General features: G+C 54.5%; 1 protein-coding gene across 1 annotated transcript in view; it reads right to left on the minus strand.

Annotated features, from left to right (window-relative positions):
- Nucleotides 1-25,881, minus strand: part of LOC135287321 (phosphoribosylformylglycinamidine synthase-like) — a 46,167-nt gene extending 20,286 nt beyond the window's left edge. The window contains 15 exon segments of the mRNA XM_064400663.1: nucleotides 4,427-4,516; nucleotides 5,990-6,187; nucleotides 9,236-9,381; nucleotides 10,025-10,144; nucleotides 14,773-14,928; nucleotides 16,981-17,020; nucleotides 17,023-17,066; nucleotides 19,268-19,295; nucleotides 19,439-19,591; nucleotides 22,575-22,712; nucleotides 22,714-22,806; nucleotides 25,433-25,448; nucleotides 25,598-25,659; nucleotides 25,661-25,714; nucleotides 25,840-25,881. Coding sequence (XP_064256733.1) covers nucleotides 4,427-4,516; nucleotides 5,990-6,187; nucleotides 9,236-9,381; nucleotides 10,025-10,144; nucleotides 14,773-14,928; nucleotides 16,981-17,020; nucleotides 17,023-17,066; nucleotides 19,268-19,295; nucleotides 19,439-19,591; nucleotides 22,575-22,712; nucleotides 22,714-22,806; nucleotides 25,433-25,448; nucleotides 25,598-25,659; nucleotides 25,661-25,714; nucleotides 25,840-25,881 — 1,380 coding nt within the window.
- Nucleotides 25,882-26,096: the final 215 nt, after the last annotated feature.

Consider the following 26,096-nt stretch of genomic DNA (forward strand, 5'->3'; position numbering starts at 1 on the left):
ATCCCAGAAAAACCCCCAAAAATCCCCAAAAATCCCACCCCAAAACCCCAAAACCCCAAAACCAACCCCAAACCCCCCGAGCCAGAGCTGGCCTGAAAAAAAAAACCCCAAAATCCCCCAAAAACCCCAAAATACCCCAAAAATCCCCAATCAGACCCCAAACCCACCCCAAAACCGACCCCAAACACCTGAGCCAGAGCTGGCCTGAAAAAAAACCCAAAAACCCCCAAAAATCCCAAAATACCCCAAAAAATCCCACCCCAAACTGGGAATTACCCCACAAAACCCCCCAAAATCCCACCCCAAAAACCCCAAAATGGGAATTATCCCACAAAAATTCCAAAAAATCCCCCAAAATCAAAAAAAAAACCCAAAAATCCCCAAAAATCCCACCCCAAAACCCCAAAACCCCAAACCGACCCCAAACACCCCGAGCCAGAGCTGGCCTGAAAAAAACCCCAAAACCCCCAAAAAAATCCCAAAATACCCCAAAAATCCCACCCCAAACTGGGAATTACCCCACAAAATCCCCCCAAAAAACCCCAAAAACCAATCCCAAAAACCTCAATAACAGTTATCCCACAAAAACCCAAAAAATCCAAAAAAATTCCACCCCAAAAAATCCAAAATGGGAATTATCCCACAAAATCCCACAAAAAAACCCAAAAAAACCCAAAAATTCCACCCCAAAAACCCCAAAATGGGAATTATCTCACAAAATCTCCCCCAAAACTCCCCTAAAATCCCGAAAATACCCCAAAAATCCCAAAACAAAAACCCCCAAATGGGAATTATCCCAAAAAAATCCCCCCAAAAATCGCAAAATACCCCCAAAATTTCACCCCAAAACCTCCAAAATTGGAATTATCCCACAAAAACCCCAAAAATCCCCAAAAATCCCCAAAACTCCCTAAATCCCACCCCAAATGGGAATTAGCTCATAAAATATCCCCAAAAATCCCCCAAAAAATCCCAAAATCCCCCAAAAAATCCCACCCCAAACTGGGAATTTCCCCACAAAATCCCCAAAAATCCCACCCCAAAAACCCCAAAATGGGAATTATCCCACAAAAATTCCAAAAAATCCCCCAAAATCCAAAAAAAACCCCAAAAAAATCCCCAAAAATCCCACCCCAAAACCCCAAAACCGACCCCAAACACCACGAGCCAGAGCTGGCCTGAAAAAAAACCCCCAAAACCCCCAAAAAATCCCAAAATACCCCAAAAATCCCACCCCAAACTGGGAATTACCCCACAAAATCCCCCCAAAAAACCCCAAAAACCAATCCCAAAAACCTCAATAACAGTTATCCCACAAAAACCCAAAAAATCCAAAAAAATTCCACCCCAAAAAATCCAAAATGGGAATTATCCCACAAAATCCCACAAAAAAATCCCAAAAAAACCCAAAAATTCCACCCCCAAAACCCCAAAATTGGAATTATCCCTCAAAATCCCCCCAAAAAATCCCAAAATACCCCAAAGATCCCACCCCAAACTGGGAATTTCCCCACAAAAATGCCCAAAAAACCCCAAAACTCCCCTCAAAAATACCCCAAACACCTCCATGAGAGTTATCCCACAAAAACCCCAAAAATTCCCACCCCAAAAACCCCAAAATGGGAATTATCCCAAAAAAATCCCCCCAAAAATCGCAAAATACCCCAAAAATCCCACCCCAAAACCCCCAAAATTGGAATTATCCCACAAAAACCCCAAAAATCCCCCAAAAAAATCCCCCAAAACTCCCTAAATCCCACCCCAAATGGGAATTAGCTCATAAAATATCCAAAAAATCCCCCCCCAAAATGGGAATTACCCCACAAAAACCCCAAAAAAACCCAGCCCAAAAACCTCAATAAGTTATCCCAGAAAACCCCAAAAAACCCCAAAAATCCCCAGTCAGACCCCAAAAATCCCCCCAAACCCGACACCCCGAAATGGGAATGATCCCAAAAAAATCTGCCCAAAAAATCCCAACCCAAAAACCCCAAAAATTCCCAAAACCCCAAAAATTCCCAAAGGAACCGCTCTAAAAAACCCCAAAAATGTCAAAATAACCCCAAAAATCTCATCCTGAAATCCCAAAATTGGAATTATCCAAAAAATCCCAAACCCGGGAGTTAGCCCCAAAAAATCCCAAAATAACCCTAAAAAACCAAACATCCCAAAATCATAAAATCAGTTCTCAAAAAAAAAACCCAAAAAATCCCAAATGGGGGTAATCCCAAAAAAACCAAAAAATCAAAAAAAATCCCAAAACTAAAACCCCAAAATGGGAATTGTCCCCCAAAATCCCCCCAAAAAACCCCAAAAAACCAATCCCAAAAACCTCAATAACAGTTATCCCACAAAAACCCAAAAAATCCAAAAAAATTCCACCCCAAAAAATCCAAAATGGAATTATCCCACAAAATCCCACAAAAAAATCCCAAAAAAACCCAAAAATTCCACCCCCAAAACCCCAAAATGGGAATTATCCCTCAAAATCCCCCCCAAAAATCCCAAAATACCCCAAAGATCCCACCCCAAACTGGGAATTTCCCCACAAAACCCAAAAAAAACCCCAAAACTCCCCTCAAAAATACCCCAAACACCTCCATGAGAGTTATCCCACAAAATCCCAAAAATTCCCACCCCAAAAACCCCAAAATGGGAATTATCCCAAAAAAAATCCCCCCAAAAATCGCAAAAAACCCCAAAAATTTCACCCCAAAACCCCCAAAATTGGAATTATCCCAAAAAAACCCCAAAAATCCCCCCAAAAAATCCCCAAAACTCCCTAAATCCCACCCCAAATGGGAATTAGCTCATAAAATATCCCAAAAATCCCCCAAAAAATCCCAAAATCCCCCAAAAAATCCCACCCCAAAATGGGAATTACCCCACTAAAACCCCAAAAAAACCCAGCCCAAAAACCTCAATAAGTTATCCCAGAAAACCCAAAAAACCCCAAAAATCCCCCCAAAACCGACACCCCGAAATGGGAATGATCCCAAAAAAATCTGCCCAAAAAAATCCCAACCCAAAAACCCCAAAAATCCCCAAAACCCCAAAAATTCCCAAAGGAACCGCTCTAAAAAACCCCAAAAATGCCAAAATAACCCCAAAAACCTCAACCTGAAATCCCAAAATTGGAGTTTTCCAAAAAAAAATCCCAAAAATGGGATTTCTGGGTCATTTCTGGGTGGTTTTGGGGTCCCCAGGTGCTTTTGGGGTCGTTTTGGGGTCTCCAGGTGTTTTTGAGGTGGTTTTGGGGTGGTTTCTGGGGTGTTTTGGGGTCCTCAGGTGGTTTTGGGGTCCCCGGGTGTTTTTGGGGTCATTTTGGGCTCCCCAGGTGGTTTTGGGGTTGTTTTGGGGTGATTTTTGGGTATTTTGGGGTGACTTTGGGGTGATTCTTGGGGTGACTTTGGGGAAACTTTGGGGTTTTTTTGGGGTCCCCCACGTGGTTTTGGGGTCATTCCTGGGGATTTGGGGGGCATTCTGGGCTCCCCAGGAGTTTGGGGGGTTTTTGGGTGGTTTTGGGGTGACTTTGGGGTCGTTTCTGGGTGGTTTTGGGTCCCTGGGGTGGTTTTGGGGTCCCCCAGGTGTATCTTGGGGTCGCCCCTCATTTTTAGGGTCAAGTCCAGGTGGTTTTGGGGTCATTTTGGGGTCTCAGGGGTGTTTTTGGGGCGGTTCCTGGGGGTTTTTGGGGTCATTTTGGGGTCCCCCAGGTGGTTTTGGGGTCATTTCTGGATGTTTTTAGGGTTTCCAGGTGGTTTTGGGGCGGTTCCTGCAGGTTTTGGGGTCATTTTGGGGTCCCCAGGTGTTTCTGGGCTGGTTTTGGGGTCGTTTCTGGGTGTTTTTGGGTCCCAGGGGTGGTTTTGGGGTCTCCAGGTGGTTTTGGGGTCCTGGGGTGTTTTCGGGGTCCGCAGGTATTTTTGGGGTGGTTCCTGGGGGTTTTGGGTCACTTTGGGGTTCCCAGCTGCTTTTAGGGTGGTTTTGGGGTCGTTTCTGGGTCTTTTGGGGTCTCCAGGTGTTTTTGGGGTTTTTTTGGGATGTTTTTGGGGTATTTTGGGGGTGTTTGGGGTGTTTTGGGGGGTGTTTTTGGGATGATTTTGGGGTATTTTTGGGGTGGTTTTTGGGGTGGTTTTGGGGTGGTTTTGGGGAGTGTTTGAGATGTTTTGGGGTGGTTTTTGGGATGATTTTGGGGTGTTTTGGGATGATTTTAGGGTATTTTGGGGAGTTTTTGTGGTGTTTTTGGGGGTGTTTTTGGGGTATTTTTAGGATGGTTTTGGGGTATTTTCAGGATGTTTTTGGCGAGTTTTTGTGGTGTTTTTTGGGGAGTTTTTGTGGTGTTTTTTGGGGAGTTTTTGGGGTGTTTTTGGGGTGGTTTTGGGGTGTTTTTGTGGTGTTTTTTGGGAGTTTTGGGGGTTTTTTGCCTCACCTGGAAGCCGGCCATGGCGAAGGCGGCCGCCATCTCCCGGTCCCCGTTGCTGCCCTCCTCCCTCAGCACGGCCACGCGTGGCACCGGCAGCTCTGGGGGACCCCAAAAATCGGCACCGGCACCCCCAAAAACCCCCAAAACGGCCCCAAATCCCACAGACCCCAAATTACCCAAAAAACTGCCCCAAATGCCAAATGTCCCCAAAATCCCCAAAGTCCCCAAACTGTCCCCGCTGTCCCCAAAATCCCCAATGTCCCCCGAAGTCCCCAATCCTCCAAATGTCCCCAATGTCCCCAACGCCCCCAATGCCCCCAAAATCTCTAAAATCCCCAAATTGTCCCCCATATCCCCAAAATCCCAAAATGCCCAAAGTCCCCAAATTGTCCCCAAAGTCCCAAATGTCCCCAATGTCCCCAAATTGTCCTCAATAGCCCCAATCCCCTCAAGGTCCCAAATGTCCCCAATGTCCCCAAATTGTCCCAAAGTCCGTAATATCCACAATGTCCCCAATCCCCTCAATGTCCCCAAAATGCCCAATGTCCCCAAATTGTCCCAAATTGTCCCAAATTGTCCCTGCTGTCCCCAATGTCCCCAATGTCCCCAATCCTCCAAATGTCCCCAAGGTCCCTAACGCCCCCAATGTCCCCAAAATCCCCAATGTCCCCAAATTGTCCCCAATCTCCCCAAAGTCTCTAAAGTCCCCAATGTCCCCAATCCCCCCAATGTCCCCAAAGTCCCCAAAATCCCCAATGTCCCAATGTCCCTCATGTCCCCCTGTCCCCAAAATCCCTGAAGTCCCCAATGTCCCCAAAATCCCCAATGTCCCCAAATTGTCCCCAAAGTCCCCAGTCCCCCCAATCCCCCCAAAATGTCCCCAATCCCCCTAACGTCCCCAATGTCCCCAAACTGTCCCCAGTCTCCCCAGTGTCTCCAAAAATCCCTAATGTCCCCAATGTCCCCCAAAGTCCCCAAACCCCTCAATGTCCCCAAATTGTCCCCAGTGTCCCCAATCTCCTCAAGGTCCCCAGTGTCCCCAGTGTCCCTAACGCCCCCAATGTCCCCAAAATCCCCATGTCCCCACTGTCCCCAAATTGTCCCCAATGTCCCCGCTGTCCCTGTGTCCCCAAAATCCCCAATGTCCCCAAACTGTCCCAAAATCCCCAATGTCCCCAAAGTGTCCCAATTCCCCCCCAATGTCCCCAAAGTGTCCCAATTCCCCCCCAATGTCCCCAAATTGTCCCCAGTGTCCCCAATGTTCTCAATGTCCCCAAAATCCCCAAATTGTCCCTAATCTCCCCAAAGTCGCTAAAGTCCCCAATGTCCCCAATCCCCCCGATGTCCCCAAAATCCCCAATGTCCCCAAATTGTCCCCAATGTCCCCAATCCCCCTGATGTCCCCCAAAATCCCCAATGTCCCCAAACTCTCCCCGCTGTCCCCGTGTCCCCAAAATCCCCAATGTCCCCAAACTGTCCCTGCTGTCCCCAAAATCCCCAATGTCCCCAAAGTGTCCCCGCTGTCCCCATGTCCCCGCTGTCCCCGTGTCCCCACCGACGCTGCGTGGCACCGGCGCGGCGTGCTCGGGGGTCGAGAGGTGACGCGGGGCTCGGGTCCCAGCGCGTGGCCAGGTCCTGCTCCTCCTGCTCCACGCAGGCCGGCGCCGCCTGCAGCCGCTCCAGCCGGAAACTCGTCTGCTCCCAGAGCGCCCGCAGGGCGCCCACGGGCTCGGCCAGCAGCTCCTGGCCGCCCACCGACACCGTCACCTGCGGGGGACACCGGGGACATCGGGGACATTGGGGACACTGGGGGGGATTGGGGACATTGGGGGGATTTGGGTCATTGAGAACATGGAGAACATGGAGGACACTGGGGACAATGAGAACATGGAGGACACTGGAGGCCATTGGGGACACTGAGAACATGGAGGACATTGGGGGACATTAAGGACATTGAGGGACATTGAGGACATTGGGGACATTGGGGACATTGGGGACATTGGGGACATTGGGGACATTGGGGACATTGGGGACATTGGGGACATGGAGGTGATTGGGGTCACTGAGAACATTGAGAACATGGCAGACATTGGGGACATTGAGGACATTGAGAACGTGGAGGACATTGGAGGCATCCAGAGACAATGGGGACATTGGGGACATTGGGGACATTGGGGACATTGGGGGGATTTGGGTCATTGAGAACATGGAGAACATGGAGGGACACTGGGGACAATGAGAACATGGAGGACACTGGAGGCCATTGGGGACACTGAGAACATGGAGGACATTGGGGACATTAAGGACATTGAGGGACATTGAGGGACATTGGGGACACCGGGGACATTGGGGACATTGAGGACATTGAGGTGACTGGGGTCATTGAGAACATGGAGAACATGGCGGACATTGGGGACATTGAGGACATTGAGAATGTGGAGGACATTGGAGGCATCCAGAGACATGGGGACACTGGGGGACACTGGGGACATTGGGGACATTGGGGACATTGAGGGGATTGGGGGGATTTGGGGTCATTGAGAACATGGAGAACATGGCGGACATTGGGGACATTGAGGACATCGAGGACATGGAGGACACTGGAGGCATCCAGAGACACTGGGGACATTGGGGACACTGGGGACATTGGGGACATGGAGGTGATTGGGGTCATTGAGAACATGGAGGACATTGGGGGCATTGGGGACACTGGGGACATTGGGGACACTGGGGACATTGGGATATGGGACATTGGAAAGGTGACATTGAGGTTTGGGGACACGGAACATTGAGGGACATTGAGGACATTGGGGACACTGCAGACATTGGGGACATTGGGGGCGTTGAGGACATTGAGAACATGGAGGACACTGGAGGCATTCAGAGACACTGGGGACATTAGGGACACTGGGGACATTGGGGACATGGAGGGGATTGGGGACATTGACAACATGGAGGACATGGAGGACATTGGGGACACTGAGAACATGGAGGACATTGGGGACACTGGAGACATTGGGGACATTGGGAACATTGGGGACAGGGTGACACAGGGCCATGGTGACACAGGGCCATGGTGACACAAGGACATGGTGACTCAGGCACAGGGTGACACAAGGACAGGGTGACACAGGGACAGGGTGACACAAGGACAGGGTGACACAGGGCCATGGTGACACAGGGCCATGGTGACACAAGGACACAGTGACACAGGGACAGGGTGACACAAGGACAGGGTGACACAGGGACAGGGTGACACAAGGACAGGGTGACACAGGGCCATGGTGACACAGGGACAGGGTGACACAGGGCCATGGTGACACAAGGACAGGGTGACACGGACAGGGTGACACAGGGCCATGGTGACACAGGGACAGGGTGACACAGGGACAGGGTGACACAAGGACAGGGTGACACAGGGCCATGGTGACACAGGCACAGGGTGACACAGGGCCATGGTGACACAAGGACAGGGTGACACAAGGACAGGGTGACACAGGGCCATGGTGACACAGGGACAGGGTGACACAAGGACAGGGTGACACAGGGCCATGGTGACTCAGGCACAGGGGACAGAGCCGCTGTCACCCGCTGAGGGACAATGAAGGACGTGGGGACACTGAAGGACACAAGGACGTGGGGACAGCAAGGGACAACGGTGACAACAGCAACAGCACAAAGCCACCGCTGCCCACCCTGGGGACAGAGCCACCTCCTGTCCCCTGTCCCCAACCCCCGATGTCCCCAATGTCCCCATTGTCCTTGATGTCCCCAATCCCCCCAATGTCCCCAATGTCTGTGATGTCCCCAATGTCCTTGATGTCCCCAATGTCCCCAATCCCCCCAATGTCCCCAATTGCCCTCAATGTCCCCATTGTCCCTGATGTCCCCTCAATGTCACCAATCCCCCCAATGTCCCCAATGTTCCCAATCCTCCCAATGTCCCCAATGTCACTGTCGTCCTCGATGTCCTCAAATGTCCCCAATTTCTCCAATGTCCCCAATCCCCCCAAAATCCCCAAAGTCCCCAAATGCCCTCAATGTCCCCAATGTCTGTGATGTCCTCAAATGTCCCCAATTTCTCCAATGTCCCCAATCCCCCCAAAGTCCCCAAAAGCCCCAAAGTCCCCAAATGTCCCCAAATGCCCTCAATGTCCTCGATGTCCTCAAATGTCCCCACTGTCCCTGATGTCCCCCCAATGTCCCCAATCCCCCCAAAGTCCCCCAATGCCCTCAATGTCCCTATTGTCCCTGATGTCCCCAACCCCCAAATGTCCCCACAATGTCCCCAATGTCTCAAATCCCCAACCCCCACAATGTCCCCATTGTCCCCAATCCCCCCAATGTCCCCCAAATCCCCAATGTCCCCAAATGTCCTTGATGTCCTCAAATGTCCCCATTGTCCCTCATGTCCCCCCAATGTCCCCAATCCCCCAATGTCCCCAAATGCCATCAATGTCCCCATTGTCGTTGATGTCCCCTCAAAGTCACCAATCCCCACCATGTCCCCCAATGTCCCCCCAATGTCCCCAACCCCCTCAGTGTCCCCCCCTGTCCCTGTGTCCCCATGTCCCCAATCCCCTCAATGTCCCAAATGTCCCCAGTGTCCCTGATGTCCCCTCAATGTCACCAATCCCCCCATGTCCTCAGTGCCCCAAATGTCCCCAACCCCCAAATGATCCCACAATGTCCCCAATGTCCCCAATCCTCTCAATGTCCCCAAACTGTCCCCAATGTCCCCAATCCCCGCAATGTCCCCAAAGTCCCTGATGTCCCCAAATGTCCCCAATGTCCCCCTGTCCCCGTGTCCCTCACCATGGCGTGGGGTCCGTAGGGGCCGCTGTGGCCGATGGGGACACAGGTGACACCGGCGTCCTGGTAGCGGCGGGACACGGGGACAGCGGCCACCGCGGGGACCTCGAGCAGCAGCGCCGGCTCCTCGGCGAAGAGCAGCGCCAGCGCTGGGGACAGGGGACATCAGAGGGGACATCAGAGGGGACATTGGGGACGTTGGGGACATTAGGGACATTGGGGACATTGGAGACATTGGGGACACTGGGGACATTGGGGACATTGGGGGATTGGAGACATTGGGGACACTGGGGACATTGGGGACATTGGGGACATTGGGGACATTGGGACACTGGGGACAGTGGGGACATTGAGGAGACTGGGGACACTGAGGACATTTTGGGGGTTTGGGGACATTGCAGTTTTGGGGACATTGGGGACATTGGGGGATTGGGGACATTGCAGTTTTGGGGACATTGGGGACATTGGGGGATTGGGGACATTGCAGTTTTGGGGACATTGAGGACATTGGGGACATTGGGGACACTGGGGGGTTGAGGGGACATTGGGGGGGATTGGGGACACTGGGGACATTTTGGGGGTTTGGGGACATTGCAGTTTTGGGAACACTTGAGGACATTGGGGGGACATCTGGGGACCCTTGGATACTGGGGGGGATTGGGGACACTGGGGGGGACATTGGGGGGACATTGGGGACACTGGGGACATTGGGGTGTTGGGGACACTGGGGGATTTGGGGACATTGGGGACATTGGGGACACGGGGCCATTGGGGCTGTGACTGACGGGTGACGCCGGCGGGCGGCGCGGGGGACGCTGAGCGTGAGGCCGCAGTTGCCGGCGAAGGCCATCTCCAGGGCACAGCCCAGCAGGCCACCGTCGCTGACGTCATGGCCGGACAGCAGGACACGCTCTGGGGACACACAGGGTGACACGTGTGACACCAGTGTCACCAGTGCCACCGTCGCTGACGTCATGGCCGGACAGCAGGACGCGCTCTGGGGACACACAGAGGGACACGTGTGACACCGGTGTCACCAGTGCCACCGTCACTGACGTCATGGCCGGACAGCAGGACACGCTCTGGGGACACAGAGTGACACACGTGTGACACCAGTGTCACCAATGTCACACTGTGTCACCAGTGCCACCGTCGCTGACGTCATGGCCGGACAGCAGGACGCGCTCTGGGGACACACACAGTGTCACCAATGTCACCTCGGGGTCATCAAATGTCACCTCAGGGTCACCAAGTGTCACCTCAGGGTCACCAAGTGTCACCTCAGGGTCACCAAGTGTCACCTTGGGGTCACCAAGCACCAGCACGGAGTCACGTCGGGGTCACCAAGTGTCACCTCAGGGGCTCCAGATGTCACCTTGGGGCCAGCAATGTCACCTGAGAGTGCCCAAATGTCACCCAGGGACTCCCAATGTCACCTCAGGGTCACCAAATGTCACCTCAGGGTTGCCAAGTGTCACCTTGGGGTCACCAAGTGTTCCCTACGGACTCACGTCGGGGTCACCAATGTCACCTTGGGCTCAGCAAACGTCACCTCAGAGTCCCCAAATGTCACCCAAAGTCACCAAGTGTCACCTCGGGGTCACGTCAGGACACCCAAATGTCACCCAGGGTCACCAAATGTCACCCAGAGTCACCTCGGGGTCACCCAGTGTCACCCAAAGTCACCAAGTGTCACCCCAGGGTCCCCAAATGTCACCCAAAGTCATCAAATGTCACCTCAGAGTCATTGAATGTCACCTCGGGTTCACCAAGTGTCACCCGAAGTCACCTAGTGTCACCTCAGGGCCATCAGATGTCATCCAGGGTCATCAAGTGTCACCTTGGGGTCAGCAAATGTCACCTCAGGGTCAGCAAGTGTCACCTCAGGGTCACCGAATGTCACCTTGGGGTCACCAAGTGTCCCATGGAGTCACCTCGGGGTCACCAAATGTCACCCAGGGGCTCCAAATGTCACCTCGGGGCCACCTCAAGGTCACCCAGGGTCACCTCAGGGCTCCAAATGTCACCAAGTGTCACCTTGGGGCCAGCAAGTGTCACCCAGGGGCTCCAAGTGTCACCTTGGGGTCACCAAATGTCACCCAAAGTCAGCAAATGTCACCTCAGAGTCACCAAATGTCACCTTGGGGCCACCAAGTGTCACCCAGGGGCTCCAAGTGTCACCTCAGGGCCACTTCAAGGTACCCAGGGCCACCTTGGGGTCACCCAAAGTCACCTCGGGGCCACCAAATGTCACTTGGGGTCACCAAGTGTCACCTCGGGGTCACGTCAGGGCCACCAAAGGTCACCTTGGGGTCACCAAATGTCACCTCAGGGTCACCTCGGGGCCACCCAGGGTCACCTCAGGGCTCCAAATGTCACCAAGTGTCACCCAGGGTCAGCAAGTGTCACCCAGGGGCTCCAAATGTCACCTCAGGGTCACCAGATGTCATCTCCAGGTCACCAAACGTCACCCAGGGTCACCAAATGCCACATCGGGGTTATCAAATGTCACCTCAGGGTCACCAAGTGTCACCCAGGGGCTCCAAATGTCACCTTGGGGTCACCTCAAGGTCACCCAGGGTCACCTCAGGGCTCCAAATGTCACCAAGTGTCACCCTGGGGTCACCAAATGTCACCCTGGGGTCAGCAAATGTCACCTCAGGGTTGCCAATGTCACCTTGGGGTCAGCAAGCATCAGCACGGAGTCACGTTGGGGCCACCAAATGTCACCCCGTGTCACCCAGGGCCACCAAATGTCACCTTGAGTCATCAAATGTCACCCAAAGTCACCTTGAGGTCACCAAATGTCACCTCAGGGTCACCAAGTGTCACCTTGGGGTCACCAAGTGTCACCTCGGGGTCACGTCAGGACACCCAAATGTCACCCAGGGTCACCAAATGTCACCCAAAGTCACCTCGGGGTCACCCAGTGTCACCCATAGTCACCAAACGTCACCTCAGGGTCCCCAAAGGTCACCCAGAGTCACCAAATTGTCACCTTGGGGCCACCAAGTGTCACCCAGGGGCTCCAAGTGTCACCTCGGGGTCACCAAGTGTCACCTCAGGGTTGCCCAGTGTCACCTTGGGCACAGCAAATGTCACCTCAGGGTCACCAAATGTCACCCAGGGTCACCTGGGGGCCACCTCGCCCCAAAATCGCCTTTTTTCGCCCCAAAATTGCCATTTTTCATCTCAAAACCCCCAAAATTTTTATTTTTCACCCCAAATTCATCGTTTTTCTCCACAAAGTCCCCATTTTCACCCCCAAATCCCCGGTTTTAGCCCCAAAATTGACATTTTTATGCCAAAAATTGTCATTTTCTGCCCAAAAATCTGTTTTTTCACCCAGAAGCCCCAAAATCCCTGTTTTTCAGACCAGAAACCCCAAAATCTCCAATTTTCACCCCAAAATTTATAATTTTCCCCCCCAAAAGCCCCAAAATCCCCATTTTTCACCCAAAATCTCAGCTTGTCACCCCAAAATCTCCCTTTTGCCCCCAAAAACCTCAATTTTTCATTCAAAGATCTCATTTTTTTTTCCCAAAAATTGTCCTTTTTTTATTCCTAAAATCCCCATTTTTTCACCCCAAAATCACTGTTTTTCCACCCAAAATTCACTGGATTTTACCTTAAAATCTTTTTTTTTTCAAAAAATGGCCATTTCTCACTCAAAAATCACCGTTTTTCACTATAAAATTGCCATTTTTCCCCAAAAATCCCCATTTTTTTCACACAGAGTGCCCCAAACCCCCCATTTTTTAATCCCAAAATTTCCAATTTTTTCCCCAAAAATCACAATTTTTCACCTCAAAATTGGCCAGTTTTGCCCCAAAAATCTCAGTTTTTTCACCCAAAAATCACCATTTCTCACCCAAAATTTCCAATTTTTTCACCCCAAAAATCTCAATTTTTCACCCCAAAATCGCTGGATTTTGCCCTAAAATCTCCCTTTTTCTTCCCAAAAAATGGCCATTTCCCACTCAAAAATCACCATTTTTCCCTCTAAAATCCACAATTTTTTCACCCCAAAACCCCCAAATCACCATTTTTCACCCCAAAGTAGATGGGGTTTGCCCTAAAATCTTCTCTTTTTTCACTAAAAAAATCCCCATTTCCCACTCAAAAATCACCATTTTTCCCCCTAAAATTCCCATTTTTTCACCCCAAAATAGCCATTTTTTCACCCAACATCCCAAAATCCCCATTTTTCACCCCAAAGTAGATGGCTTTTGCCTTAAAATTTTCTCTTTTTTCTACTAAAAAATCACATTTTCCCAAACATCACCATTTTTCCCTCTAAAATTCCCATTTTTCCACCCCAAAATCCCCATTTTTTCACCCAAAATGCCCATTTTTTCACCCCAAAATCGTGGGATTTTGCCCTAAAATCTCCTTTTTTTTTCTCAAAAAAATGACCATTTTCCCCTCAAAAATTCCCAATTTTTCCTCTAAAATTCCCATTTTTTTCAACCCAAAATCCAAAAAATCCCCATTTTTCACCCCAAAATCGCGGGATTTTGCCCTAAAATCTCCCTTTTTCTTCCCAAGAACTGGCCATTTCCCACTCAAAAACCACCAGTTTTCCCTCTAAAACCCCCATTTTCCTCTCAAAAATCACCTTTTTTTCACCCCAAAATCCCCATTTTTCACCACAAAATAGCCGTTTTTTCACCCAAAAGCCCCAAAATCCCCATTTTTCACCCCAAAGTAGATGGGTTTTGCCTTAAAATTTTCTCTTTTTTCTACTAAAAAATCACATTTTCCCAATCAAACATCACCATTTTTCCCTCTAAAATTCCCATTTTTCCACCCCAAAATCCCCATTTTTCACCCAAAAAGCCCCAAAATCCCCACTTTTCACCCCAAAATCGCTGGATTTTGCCCTAAAATCTCCTTTTTTTCCCAAAAAATGGCCATCTCCCACTCAAAAATCACCATTTTTTTCCCACTAAAATTCCCCTTTTTTCAGGCCAAAATCCCCATTTTTTTCACCCAAAATCCCAAAAAATCCCCATTTTTTCACCCCAATATCTCTGGATTTTGCCCCAAAATCTCCCTTTTTCTTCCCAAGAACTGGCCAGTTCCCACTCAAAAACCACTGGTTTTCCCTCTAAAATCCCCATTTTCCTCTCAAAAATCACCTTTTTTTCACCACAAAATAGCCGTTTTTTCACCCAAAAGCCCCAAAATCACCATTTTTCACCCCAAAGTAGATGAGTTTTGCCTTAAAATCTTCTCTTTTTTCTACTAAAAAATCACCTTTTCCCACACAAAAATGACCATTTTGCTCCATAGAATTCCCATTTTCCCCCCAGAAATCGCCATTTTTTCACCCAAACACCCACAAATCTCAATTTTTTACCCCAAAATTGCTGGATTTTGCCCTAAAATCTCCTTTTTTCTTCCCGAGAACTGGCCAGTTCCCACTCAAAAATCACCGTTTTTCCCTCTAAAATCCCCATTTTTTTCACACAAAATCCCCATTTTTCACCCCAAAATCCCCGTTTTTTTTCCCAAAACCGCGTTTTTTCGGCCCAAACCTTGCAGCAGCTGCTGGGTGACGCGGAAGGCGCTGCCGAGGCTCCCGGGATCGTCCAGGTCGGGGCACTCGTCGCCCACCTGGGCAAAGACCTGGGCGAGCGCGGAGCCGCCGAGGCGGTGCCGGCCGGGGTTCAGCTGCACCCACAGGAGGGTCCCTGAAAACACCGAAATCAGCCCAAAAATCACCCAAAATCAGCCCAAAATCAGCCCAAAAATCAGCACAAAATCAGCCCAAATTCAGCCCAAAATCAGCCCAAAATCAGCCCAAAATCAGCCCAAAAATCAGCTCAAAATCAGCCCAAAATCAGCCCCAGGCGGTGCCGGCCGGGGTTCAGCTGCACCCACAGGAGGGTCCCTAAAAACACCAAAATCAGCCCAAAAATCAGCCCAAAATCAGCCCAAAAATCAGCCCAAAAATCAGCCCAAAATCAGCACTGAATCAGCCCAAGACCATCCAAAATCAGCCCAAAAATCAGCCCAAAAATAGACTTAAAAATGGGCCCAAAAATGGGGAAAATTTACATAAAACATGGAGCTGAAAATGGGGGAATCTACCCAAAAATGGGGGGAATCCACCCAAAAATGGACTTAAAAATGGGGCCAAAAAATGGGAAAAGTGGCACAAAAAGTGGAGCTGAAAATGGGGGAATCTACCCAAAAATGGACCCAAAAATGGGGGAATTTGACCTAAAAATGGGCCCAAAAATGGGGAAAAGTGACATAAAAAATGGAGCTGAAAATGGGGGGAATGCACCCAGAAATGGGCCTAAAAATGGGGGAATTTGACCTAAAAATGGGTAAAATGGAGAAAAGTGACATACAAAATGGAGCTGAAAATGGGAAAATCAACCCAAAAATGGGGGGAATCCACCCAAAAATGGACCTAAAAATGGGGGAATTTGACCTAAAAATGGGGAAAATTGACAAAAAAAATGGAGGAATCAACCCAAAAACCAGGGGGGAATCCACCCAAAATGGACCTAAAAATGGGCCCAAAAATGGGGGAATGTGACATAAAAATTGGAGCTGAAAATGGGGGGAATCACCCAAAAATGGACCTAAAAAGGGAGAAAATCCACCCAAAAACAGACCCAAAAATGGAGTTAAAAATGAAAGTCATTGACCTAAAAATGGGAAAAGTCCACCCAAAAATGGGCCCAGAAATGGGGGAAAGTGACACAAAAAAATGGGGGAAATCAACACAAAAATGGACCGAAACACGGAGAAAATTTACCTAAAAATGGACCCAAAAATGGGGGAAATCCGCCCAAAAATTGTAACCAAAAAATGGAGAAAATCCACCCAAAAATGGACTCAAAAATGGGGCGGAATCCACCCAAAAATGAGAGAAATGGACCAAAAAATGGAGACGATTGACTCAAAAATGGAGAAATGTCCCAAAAATGGACTTAAAAATGGGAGAAATGGACCCAAAAATGAGGGAAACTGCCCCAAAATGGACCCAAAAATGGGAGAAATGTCCCAAAAATGGACCCAAAAGTGGGAGAAATGACTCAAAATGGACTCAAAAATGGGGGAAATTGACCCTAAAAATGGACCCAAAATGGAGAAAATTGACTCAAAAATGGACCCAAAATTGGGAGAAATGGACTCAAAAATGGAACCCAAAAATGGGGGAAATTGACCCAGAAATGGACCCAAAAAATGGAGAAAATTGACTCAAAAATGGGAGAAATGTCCCAAAAATGGACCCAAAAATGGGAGAAATGGACTCAAAAATGGACTCAAAAATGGACCCGAAAATGGAAGAAATTGACCCAAAAATGGACCCAAAAATGGGGGAAATTGACCTAAAAATAGAGGAAATTGACCCAAAAATGGCCCCAAACAGAGCCCAGCCACACCTGGGGACACCAAAGCCCACCTGGGACCCCAAAGTGTCCCCAAAGTGTCCCCAAAGTGTCCCAGAATGTCCCCAAAGTGTCCCCAGGTGTGCCCCCAATGTCCCCAGGGTGTCCCCAACGTCCCCAGGTGTGTCCCCCCACTTGTCCCCGTGTCCCCCCAGTGTCCCCAATGTCCCCAGGTGTGTCCAGGTGTCCCCAGGTGTCCCCGTGTCCCCCCAGTGTCCCCGTGTCCCCAGGTGTGTCCCCCCAGGTGTGTCCCCAGTGTCCCCAGGTGTGTCCCCCCAGGTGTCCCCAATGTCCCCAGTGTCCCCGTGTCCCCCCAGTGTCCCCGTGTCCCCTCACCTCCGTCGTCGGGACACTTGAGGTCGGGGGTGACGGGTGGCGGGTGACGTCGGGGCACACGGCGTACGCCGAGATCACCAGGGCGCCTGCGGGACGGGGGGACACCACGGGTCACACCACGGTCACCTGGGTGCCATCAGTGTCACCTGCGTCACCTCAGGGTCACACCAGGGTCACCTGGGTGCCATCGGTGTCACCTGGGTCACCTCAGGGTCACACCACGGTCACCTGGGTGCCATCGGTGTCACCTGCGTCACCTCCGGGTCACCCCAACGGTCACCTGGGTGCCATCGGTGTCACCTGCGTCACCTCAGGGTCACCCCACGGTCACCTGGGTGCCATCGGTGTCACCTGCGTCACCTCAGGGTCACAACCAGGGTCACCTGGGTGCCATCGGTGTCACCTGCGTCACCCTCAGGGTCACCCCACGGTCACCTGGGTGCCATCGGTGTCACCTGCGTCACCTCAGGGTCACAGCAGGGTCACCTGGGTGCCATCGGTGTCACCTGGGTCACCTCAGGGTCACACCACGGTCACCTGGGTGCCATCGGTGTCACCTGGGTCACCTCAGGGTCACACCACGGTCACCTGGGGTGCCATCGGTGTCACCTGCGTCACCTCAGGGTCACAGCAGGGTCACCTGGGTGCCATCGGGTGTCACCTGGGTCACCTCAGGGTCACCCCAGGGTCACCTGGGTGCCATCGGTGTCACCTGCGTCACTCAGGGTCACAGCAGGGTCACCTGGGTGCCATCGGTGTCACCTGCGTCACCTCAGGGTCACACCAGGGTCACCTGGGTGCCATCGGTGTCACCTGCGTCACCTCAGGGTCACACCAGGGTCACCTGGGTGCCATCGGTGTCACCTGCGTCACCTCAGGGTCACACCAGGGTCACCTGGGTGCCATCGGTGTCACCTGCGTCACCTCAGGGTCACACCAGGGTCACCTGGGTGCCATCGTGTCACCTGCGTCACCTCAGGGTCACACCAGGGTCACCTGGGTGCCATCGGTGTCACCTGCGTCACCTCAGGGTCACCCCACGGTCACCTGGGTGCCATCGGTGTCACCTGCGTCACCTCAGGGTCACACCAGGGGTCACCTGGGTGCCATCGGTGTCACCTGCGTCACCTCAGGGTCACACCAGGGTCACCTGGGTGCCATCGGTGTCACCTGCGTCACCTCAGGGTCACACCAGGGTCCACCTGGGTGCCATCAGTGTCACCTGCGTCACCTCAGGGTCACACCACGGTCACCTGGGTGCCATCAGTGTCACCTGTGTCACCTCCGGGTCACACCAGGGTCACCTGGGTGCCATCAGTGTCACCTGCGTCACCTCAGGGTCACACCAGGGTCACCTGGGTGCCATCAGTGTCACCTGCGTCACCTCAGGGTCACACCAGGGTCACCTGGGTGTCATCAGTGTCACCTGCGTCACCTCAGGTCACACCAGGGTCACCTGGGTGCCATCAGTGTCACCTGCGTCACCTCAGGGTCACACCAGGGTCACCTGGGTGCCATCGGTGTCACCTGCGTCACCTCAGGGTCACACCACGGTCACCTGGGTGCCATCGGTGTCACCTGCGTCACCTCCGGGTCACACCAGGGTCACCTGGGTGCCATCAGTGTCACCTGCGTCACCTCAGGGTCACACCAGGGTCACCTGGGTGCCATCGGTGTCACCTGCGTCACCTCAGGGTCACAGCAGGGTCACCTGGGTGTCCCCACTGTCCCCAGTGTCCCCAATCCCCCCAGTGTCCCCAATGTCCCCAGGGTCCCCATTGTCACCAGGTGCCATCACGGTGTCTGTCCCCACGTGGGCCGCCATGCTGAGCGAGTCCCCAATGTCCCCAGTGTCCCCAATGTCCCCTCTGGTGTCCCCAATGTCCCCGATGTCCCCGATGTCCCCAATCCCCCAGTGTCCCCAGTGTCCCCAATCCCCCCATGTCCCCAATGTCCCCAATCCCCCCGTTGTCCCCGTTGTCCCCCACTGTCACCAGGTGCCATCACAGTGTCGGTGCCCACGCGGGCCGCCATGCTGAGCGAGTCCCCAATGTCCCCAATGTCCCCAATCCCCCCAGTGTCCCCAGTGTCCCCAATCCCCCCAGTGTCCCCAATCCCCCCCAGTGTCCCCAATGTCCCCAATGTCCCCAGTGTCCCCAGCAATGTCCCCGCTGTCACCAGGTGTCATGACGGTGTCTGTCCCCACGCGGGCCGCCATGCTGAGCGAGTCCCCAATGCCCCAATGTCCCCAATCCCCCCGTTGTCCCAGCGTTGTCCCCATTGTCACCAGGTGTCATGACGGTGTCCGTCCCACTCTGGCCGCCATGCTGAGCGAGTCCCCAATGTCCCCAATGTCCCCAATCCCCCAATGTCCCCAATCCCCCCAGTGTCCCCAATCCCCCAGTGTCCCCAGCGTTGTCCCCATTGTCACCAGGTGCCATCACGGTGTCCGTCCCACGCGGGCCGCCATGCTGAGCGAGTCCTTGCCGCCGTCGATGGCCACGCCCAGGTGGCGCAGGGCCACCACCAGCGCGTCACACGCGGTCACCAGCGCCCCGCCCTCGGAGCCCAGCTTGGAGCCCCACATCCAATTGCCCGAGCACTTCACGTCCTGGGGACAGCGACGGGGACAGCAAGGGGACACGGGGACACAGGGGGACACGGGACATGGGGGGACACGGACAGGGACACGGGGACAGAAAAGGGGACATGGGGACACGGGGACACAGGGGACATTGCGGGCATTGGGGACACAGGGACAGGGACACGGGGACACGGAGGGACACGGGGACACGGGGACAGAAAGGGGACACGGACAGGGACACGGGGGACATTGCGGGCATTGGGGACACAGGGACAGGGACACGGGGACAGAGGACATGGGGACAGCAAGGGGACATTACAGGGATTGGGGACATTGGGGGGATTGGGGACACGGGACACGGGGGGACACGGGGACACAGGGACAGGGGGACACGGGGGGACACAGGGGACACAGGGACAGGGGGACACGGGGGGACACGGGGACATTACAGGGATTGGGGACATTGGGGGGATTGGGGACATGGGGACACGGGACACCAGACAGGGGACACAGGGGGCACAGGGGGACACAGGGGGCACAGGGGACACGGGGACAGCAAGGGGACATGGGGGACACGGGGACAACAGGGAGGAGCGGGGACATGGGACACAGGGACACCAGACAGGGGACACCAGGGACACAGGGGACAGAGGGGCCAGGGGACATTGCGGGGATTGGGGGCATTGGGGACATGGGGGACACAGGGGACAGCAAGGGGACATGGGGACACAGGGACACGGGGGACACGGGGACAGATGATATGGGGACACGGGGGGACACGGGGACAGCAAGGGGACACCGGGGACAGAGGGGACATGAGGACACAGGGGAGAGTGGGGACATTGGGGGGATTGGGGACACGGAGGACATGGGGGACACAGGGACAGCAAGGGGACACCGGGGGCATGGGGGACAGCGGGGGGGATTGGGGACATTGGGGACATTGGGGACATGGGACACAGGACAGGGGACAGTGGGGGGATTGGGGGCATTGGGGACAGAGAGGACAGAGGGGACACAGGGGGCAGAGGGACAGTGGGGACAAAAGGGACAGAGGGGACATTGGGACATTGGGGACATTGGGGGGATTGGGGACATTGGGGACACACAGAGGGACAATCAAAGGGGACACAGAGAGAGAGACAGAGGTGGGGGAGGGGACAGGTCAGTGTCCCCGTCCTGTCACCTCCCCCTGCCGCCACCCCCACCCCACAATGTCCCCAACCCCCCGTGTCCCCAATGTCCCAAAAATCCCCAAAAAATCCCCAAAAATCCCAAATGTCCCAAACCCCCCCAATGTCCCCAATGCCCCAGTAACCCCAGTGTCCCCACACCCCCTCAATGTCCCCAATGTCCCCAGTGTCCCACACCCCCTCAATGTCCCCAATGTCCCCAAAAATCCCCAAATATCCCAAATGTCCCAAACCCCCCCATGTCCCCAGTGTCCCACACCCCTCATTGTCCCCAATGTCCCAAAAATCCCCAAATGTCCCAAATGTCCCAAACCCCCCCAATGTCCCCAATGCCCCAGTAACCCCAGTGTCCCCACACCCCCTCAATGTCCCCAATGTCCCCAATATCCCAAAAATCCCCAAATCCCCTGAACCCCCTTGATGTCCCCAACGTCCCCAATGCCCCAGTGTCCCCAATGTCCCCATGTCCCCAGTGTCCCAATAACCCCAAATCCCCCAACACCCCAGATGTCCCCAATGTCCCCGATGTCCCCAAGTGCCACCTTGAGCTGTGTCACGCGTGCGAACACCAGGTTGGTGAGGGCCTCGGCCAGCGCCCCCTGTCCCCAGTGTCCCCAGTGTCCCCAGTGTCCCCAGTGTCCCCAATGTCCCAGTAACCCAAAGCCCCCCAATATCCCAAACCTCCCCAGTGTCCCCAGTGTCCCCAAGTGCCACCTTGAGGTGTGTCACCCGTGCGAACACCAGGGTTGGTGAGGGCCTCGGCCAGTGCCCCGTGTCCCCAATGTCCCAAATGTCCCAAAAATCCCTAAAAATCCCCAAATCCCTCAAATCCCCCAAACCTCCCAATGTCCCCATTGTCCCTGATGTCCCGATGTCCCCAATGTCCCAAATAACCCCAAAGGCCCCGAACCTCCCCAATGTCCCCATTGTCCCCGATGTCCCCAAGTGCCACCTTGAGGGTGCGTGACCCGTTGCGAACACCAGGTTGGTGAGGGCCTCGGCCAGCGCCCCGTGTCCCCAATGTCCCCAGTGTCCCCAATGTCCCCAAACCCCCCAACATCCCAAACCCCCCCATGTCCCCCATGTCCCCAGTAACCCCAGTGTCCCCAAACCCCCAGAACCTCCCCAATGTCCCCAATGTCCCCGATGTCCCCAATGTCCCCGATGTCCCCAAGTGCCACCTTGAGGTGTGTCACCCGTGTGAACATCAGGTTGGTGAGGGCCTCTGCCAGCGCCCCCTGTCCCCAGTGTCCCCAGTGTCCCAAATGTCCCAAATATCCCAAATAACCCCAAATCCCCTGAACCTCCCGATGTCCCCAGTGTCCCCGATGTCCCCAAGTGCCACCTTGAGGTGCGTCACCCTGGCGAACACCAGGTTGGTGAGGGCCTCGGCCAGCGCCCCATGTCCCCAGTGTCCCCAGTAACCCCAATGTCCCCAATGTCCCAAATAACCCAAACCCCCTGAACCTCCCCAATGTCCCCAATGTCCCAGTGTCCCCAAGTGCCACCTTGAGGTGCGTCACCCTGGCGAACACCAGGTTGGTGAGGGCCTCGGCCAGCGCCCCATGTCCCCATGTCCCCCATGTCCCCAGTAACCCCAGTGTCCCCAAAACCCCCAGAACCTCCCCATTGTCCCGATGTCCCCGATGTCCCCAAGTGCACCTTGAGGGTGCGTCACCCTGGCGAACACCAGGTTGGTGAGGGCCTCGGCCAGCGCCCCATGTCCCCATGTCCCCCAATGTCCCCAGTAACCCCAGTTCCCCAAACCCCCCAATGTCCCCAGTGTCCCCGATGTCCCCGATGTCCCCAAGTGCCACCTTGAGGTGTGTCACCCTGGCGAACACCAGGTTGGTGAGGGCCTCGGCCAGCGCCAGCCGCGCGCCGGCCGCGGGGTCCAGCAGCCCCTTGAGCGGCTGCTCGCCGATGGCCGTGGCCGCGGCCGGTGTCCCCGAACGGGGACAGGGCCACCACGGCCACGTCGGCCAGCGGCGTGTGCAGGGGACCCACGCACTGCTGCTGGGCCACCAGCCCCGTCACCGAGCGGTCCACCTGGGGACACGGGGACAGTGAGGGGACACTGGGGACACTGGGGGCATTGGGGACATTGGGGACATTGGGGACATTGGGGGCATTGGGGGTTTGGGGACACTGGGGGCATTGGGGACATTGGGGACATTGGGGACATTGGGGGGGATTGGGGACATTGAGGACACTGAGGGGACACTGGGGACATTGGGGACATCAGGGGGGATTGGGGGCATTGGGGACATTGGGGGGATTGGGGGGATTGGGGACATTGGGGACATTGGGGGGGATTGGGGATATTGGGGACACTGGGGACACTGGGGACACTGGGGACATTGGGGGGATTGGGGGGATTGGGGGGATTGGGGACATTGGGGGGATTGGGGGGATTGGGGGGATTGGGGACATTGGGACATTGGGGACATTGGGGACATTGGGGACACTGGGGACACTGGGGGACATTGGGGACACTGGGACATTGGGGGGATTGGGGACATTGGAGGGATTGGGGGGGATTGGGGGATTGGGGGCATTGGGGGCACTGGGGACATTGGGGACATTTGGGACATTGGGGGAATTGAGGGCATTGGGGGCATTGGGGGGATTGGGGGATTGGGGACATTGGGGGAATTGAGGCATTGGGGGCATTGGGGGGATTGGGGGGATTGGGGACATTGGGGGAATTGAGGGCATTGGGGGCATTGGGGGGATTGGGGGGATTGGGGACATTGGGGGAATTGAGGGGCATTGGGGGCATTGGGGGGATTGGGGGGATTGGGGACATTGGGGGAATTGAGGGCATTGGGGGCATTGGGGGGGATTGGGGGGATTGGGGACATTGGGGGAATTGAGGGCATTGGGGGCATTGGGGGGATTGGGGGATTGGGGACATTGGGGGAATTGAGGGCATTGGGGGCATTGGGGGGATTGGGGGGATTGGGGACATTGGGGACATGGGGACATGGGGACAGTGAGGGGACATTGGGGACATGGGGGACATGGGGGACATTGGGGGGACATTGGGGGATTTTGGGACACTGGGGACAGTGTGGACATTGGGGACACTGGGGGATTTGGGACTTTAATGGGGACATCAAGGTGACACTGGGGGCCATGGGTGGCGGTGGCACAGGTGCCGGGTGGCACAGGTGGCACCGAGGTGGTGCTGAGGTGACACAGGGGTCACACAGGGGACAGGTGTGACGGACAGGTGACACAGAGGTGACACACACAGGTGACACTCTCACCTTGTTGGTGAGGTACCTCTTGCTGGCCACGGCCGGGTCGGGTTGGGCTCACACAGGGTTGACATTGGGGTGACATTGGGGTAACAGAGGTGACACAGGTGACACCACACAGGTGACAGAGAGGTGACACAGAGGTGACACTGAGGTGACATTGAGGTGTCACTGACCTTGTTGGTGAGGTACCTCTTGCTGGCCACGGCCGGGGTCGGGTTGGGTTGGGATCACACAGGGGTGACAGTGGGGTCACACAGGTGACATTGGGGTGACACACAGGTGACACAGGGGTGACACAGACAGATGACAGGTAACAGAGGTGACACACAGGTGACACAGGTGACATTGGGGTGACACAGGGGTGACACAGACAGATGACAGGTAACAGAGGTGACACACAGGTGACACAGGTGACACTGAGGTGACACACAGGTGACACAGATGACACACTGACCTTGTTGGTGAGGTACCTCTTGCTGGCCACGGCCGGGGGTTGGGGTGGGTTTGGGATCACACAGGGGTGACATTGGGGTGACACAGGTGACATTGGGGTGACACAGACAGGTGACAGGTGACACAGGGGTGACACAGGTGACACAGACAGGTGACACAGAGGTGACACACACAGGTCACAGGTGTGTCACTGACCTTGTTGGTGAGGTACCTCTTGCTGGCCACGGCCGGGGTCGGGTTGGGTTGGGATCACACAGGGGTGACATTGGGGGTGACACAGGTGACACAGGGGTGACACAGGGGAGAGACAGGTGACACAGACAGGTGACAGGTAACAGAGGTGACACACAAGTGACACACACAGGTGACAGGGTGTGTCACTCACCTTGTTGGTGAGGTACCTCTTGCTGGCCACGGCCGGGGTTGGGGTGGGTTGGGATTACACAGGGGGTGACACAGGGGTGACACAGGTGACATTGGGTGACACAGGTGACACAGGGGTGACACAGGTGACACAGGTGACAGGTGACACACAGGTGACAGGTGTGTCACTGACCTTGTTGGTGAGGTACCTCTTGCTGGCCACGGCCGGGGTTGGGGTCACACAGGGGTGACATTGGGGTGACACAGGTGACATTGGGGTGACACACAGGTGACACAGGGGTGACACAGGGGGTGACACAGGGGAGAGACAGGTGACACAGACAGGTGACAGGTAACAGAGGTGACACACAGGTGACACACAGGTGACACACAGGTGACAGGTGTGTCACTCACCTTGTAAGTGAGGTACCTCTTGCTGGCCACGGCCGGGGCTGGGCTCACACAGGGGTGACACAGGGGTGACATTCAGGTGACACAGGGGTGACACAGGTGACACACACAGGTAACACACAGGTGACACACAGGTGACACACACAGGTAACACACAGGTGACACACAGGTGACACTCTCACCTTGTTGGTGAGGTACCTCTTGCTGGCCACGGCCGGGGCTGGGCTCACACAGGGGTGACATTGGGGTGACATTGGGTAACAGAGGTGACACAGGTGACACAGACAGGTGACACAGGTGACACACAGGTGACACACAGGTGTCACTGACCTTGTTTGGTGAGGTACCTCTTGCTGGCCACGGCCGGCAGCCTCAGCACCCTCTCGAGCGCCGCGCGCAGCCCCAGCCCCCGGGGGCAGGCTCAGGGGGCGCCGCGGCAGCGCGCGCCGCGACAGGTGGAACTCCTGGGACCCCAAAACACGTCAGGAGGGACCCCAAAAACGGCATCAGGGACCCCAAAATCCATCATCAGGGACCCCAAAATCCATCAGGAGGGACCCCCAAAAACACCCAGGGACCCCAAAAACACCCAGGGACCCCGAAAACGGCATTGGGGACCCAAAAACGGCATCGGGGACCCCAAAATCCATCAGGGACCCTGAAAACGGCATCAGGGACCCCAAAATCCCTCAGGGACCCCCAAAAACATCATCAGGGACCCAAAAAAACATCATCAGGGACCCCAAATACGGCAGCGGGGACCCCAAAAACGGCATTGGGGACCCCAAAAATGGCATCGAGGACCCCAAAAACGGCATTGGGGACCCCAAAAATGGCATCAGGGAC

This window comes from Passer domesticus, chromosome 29 (genome assembly GCF_036417665.1).
Source record: "Passer domesticus isolate bPasDom1 chromosome 29, bPasDom1.hap1, whole genome shotgun sequence".
NCBI classification, from domain to species: Eukaryota; Metazoa; Chordata; class Aves; order Passeriformes; family Passeridae; genus Passer; species Passer domesticus.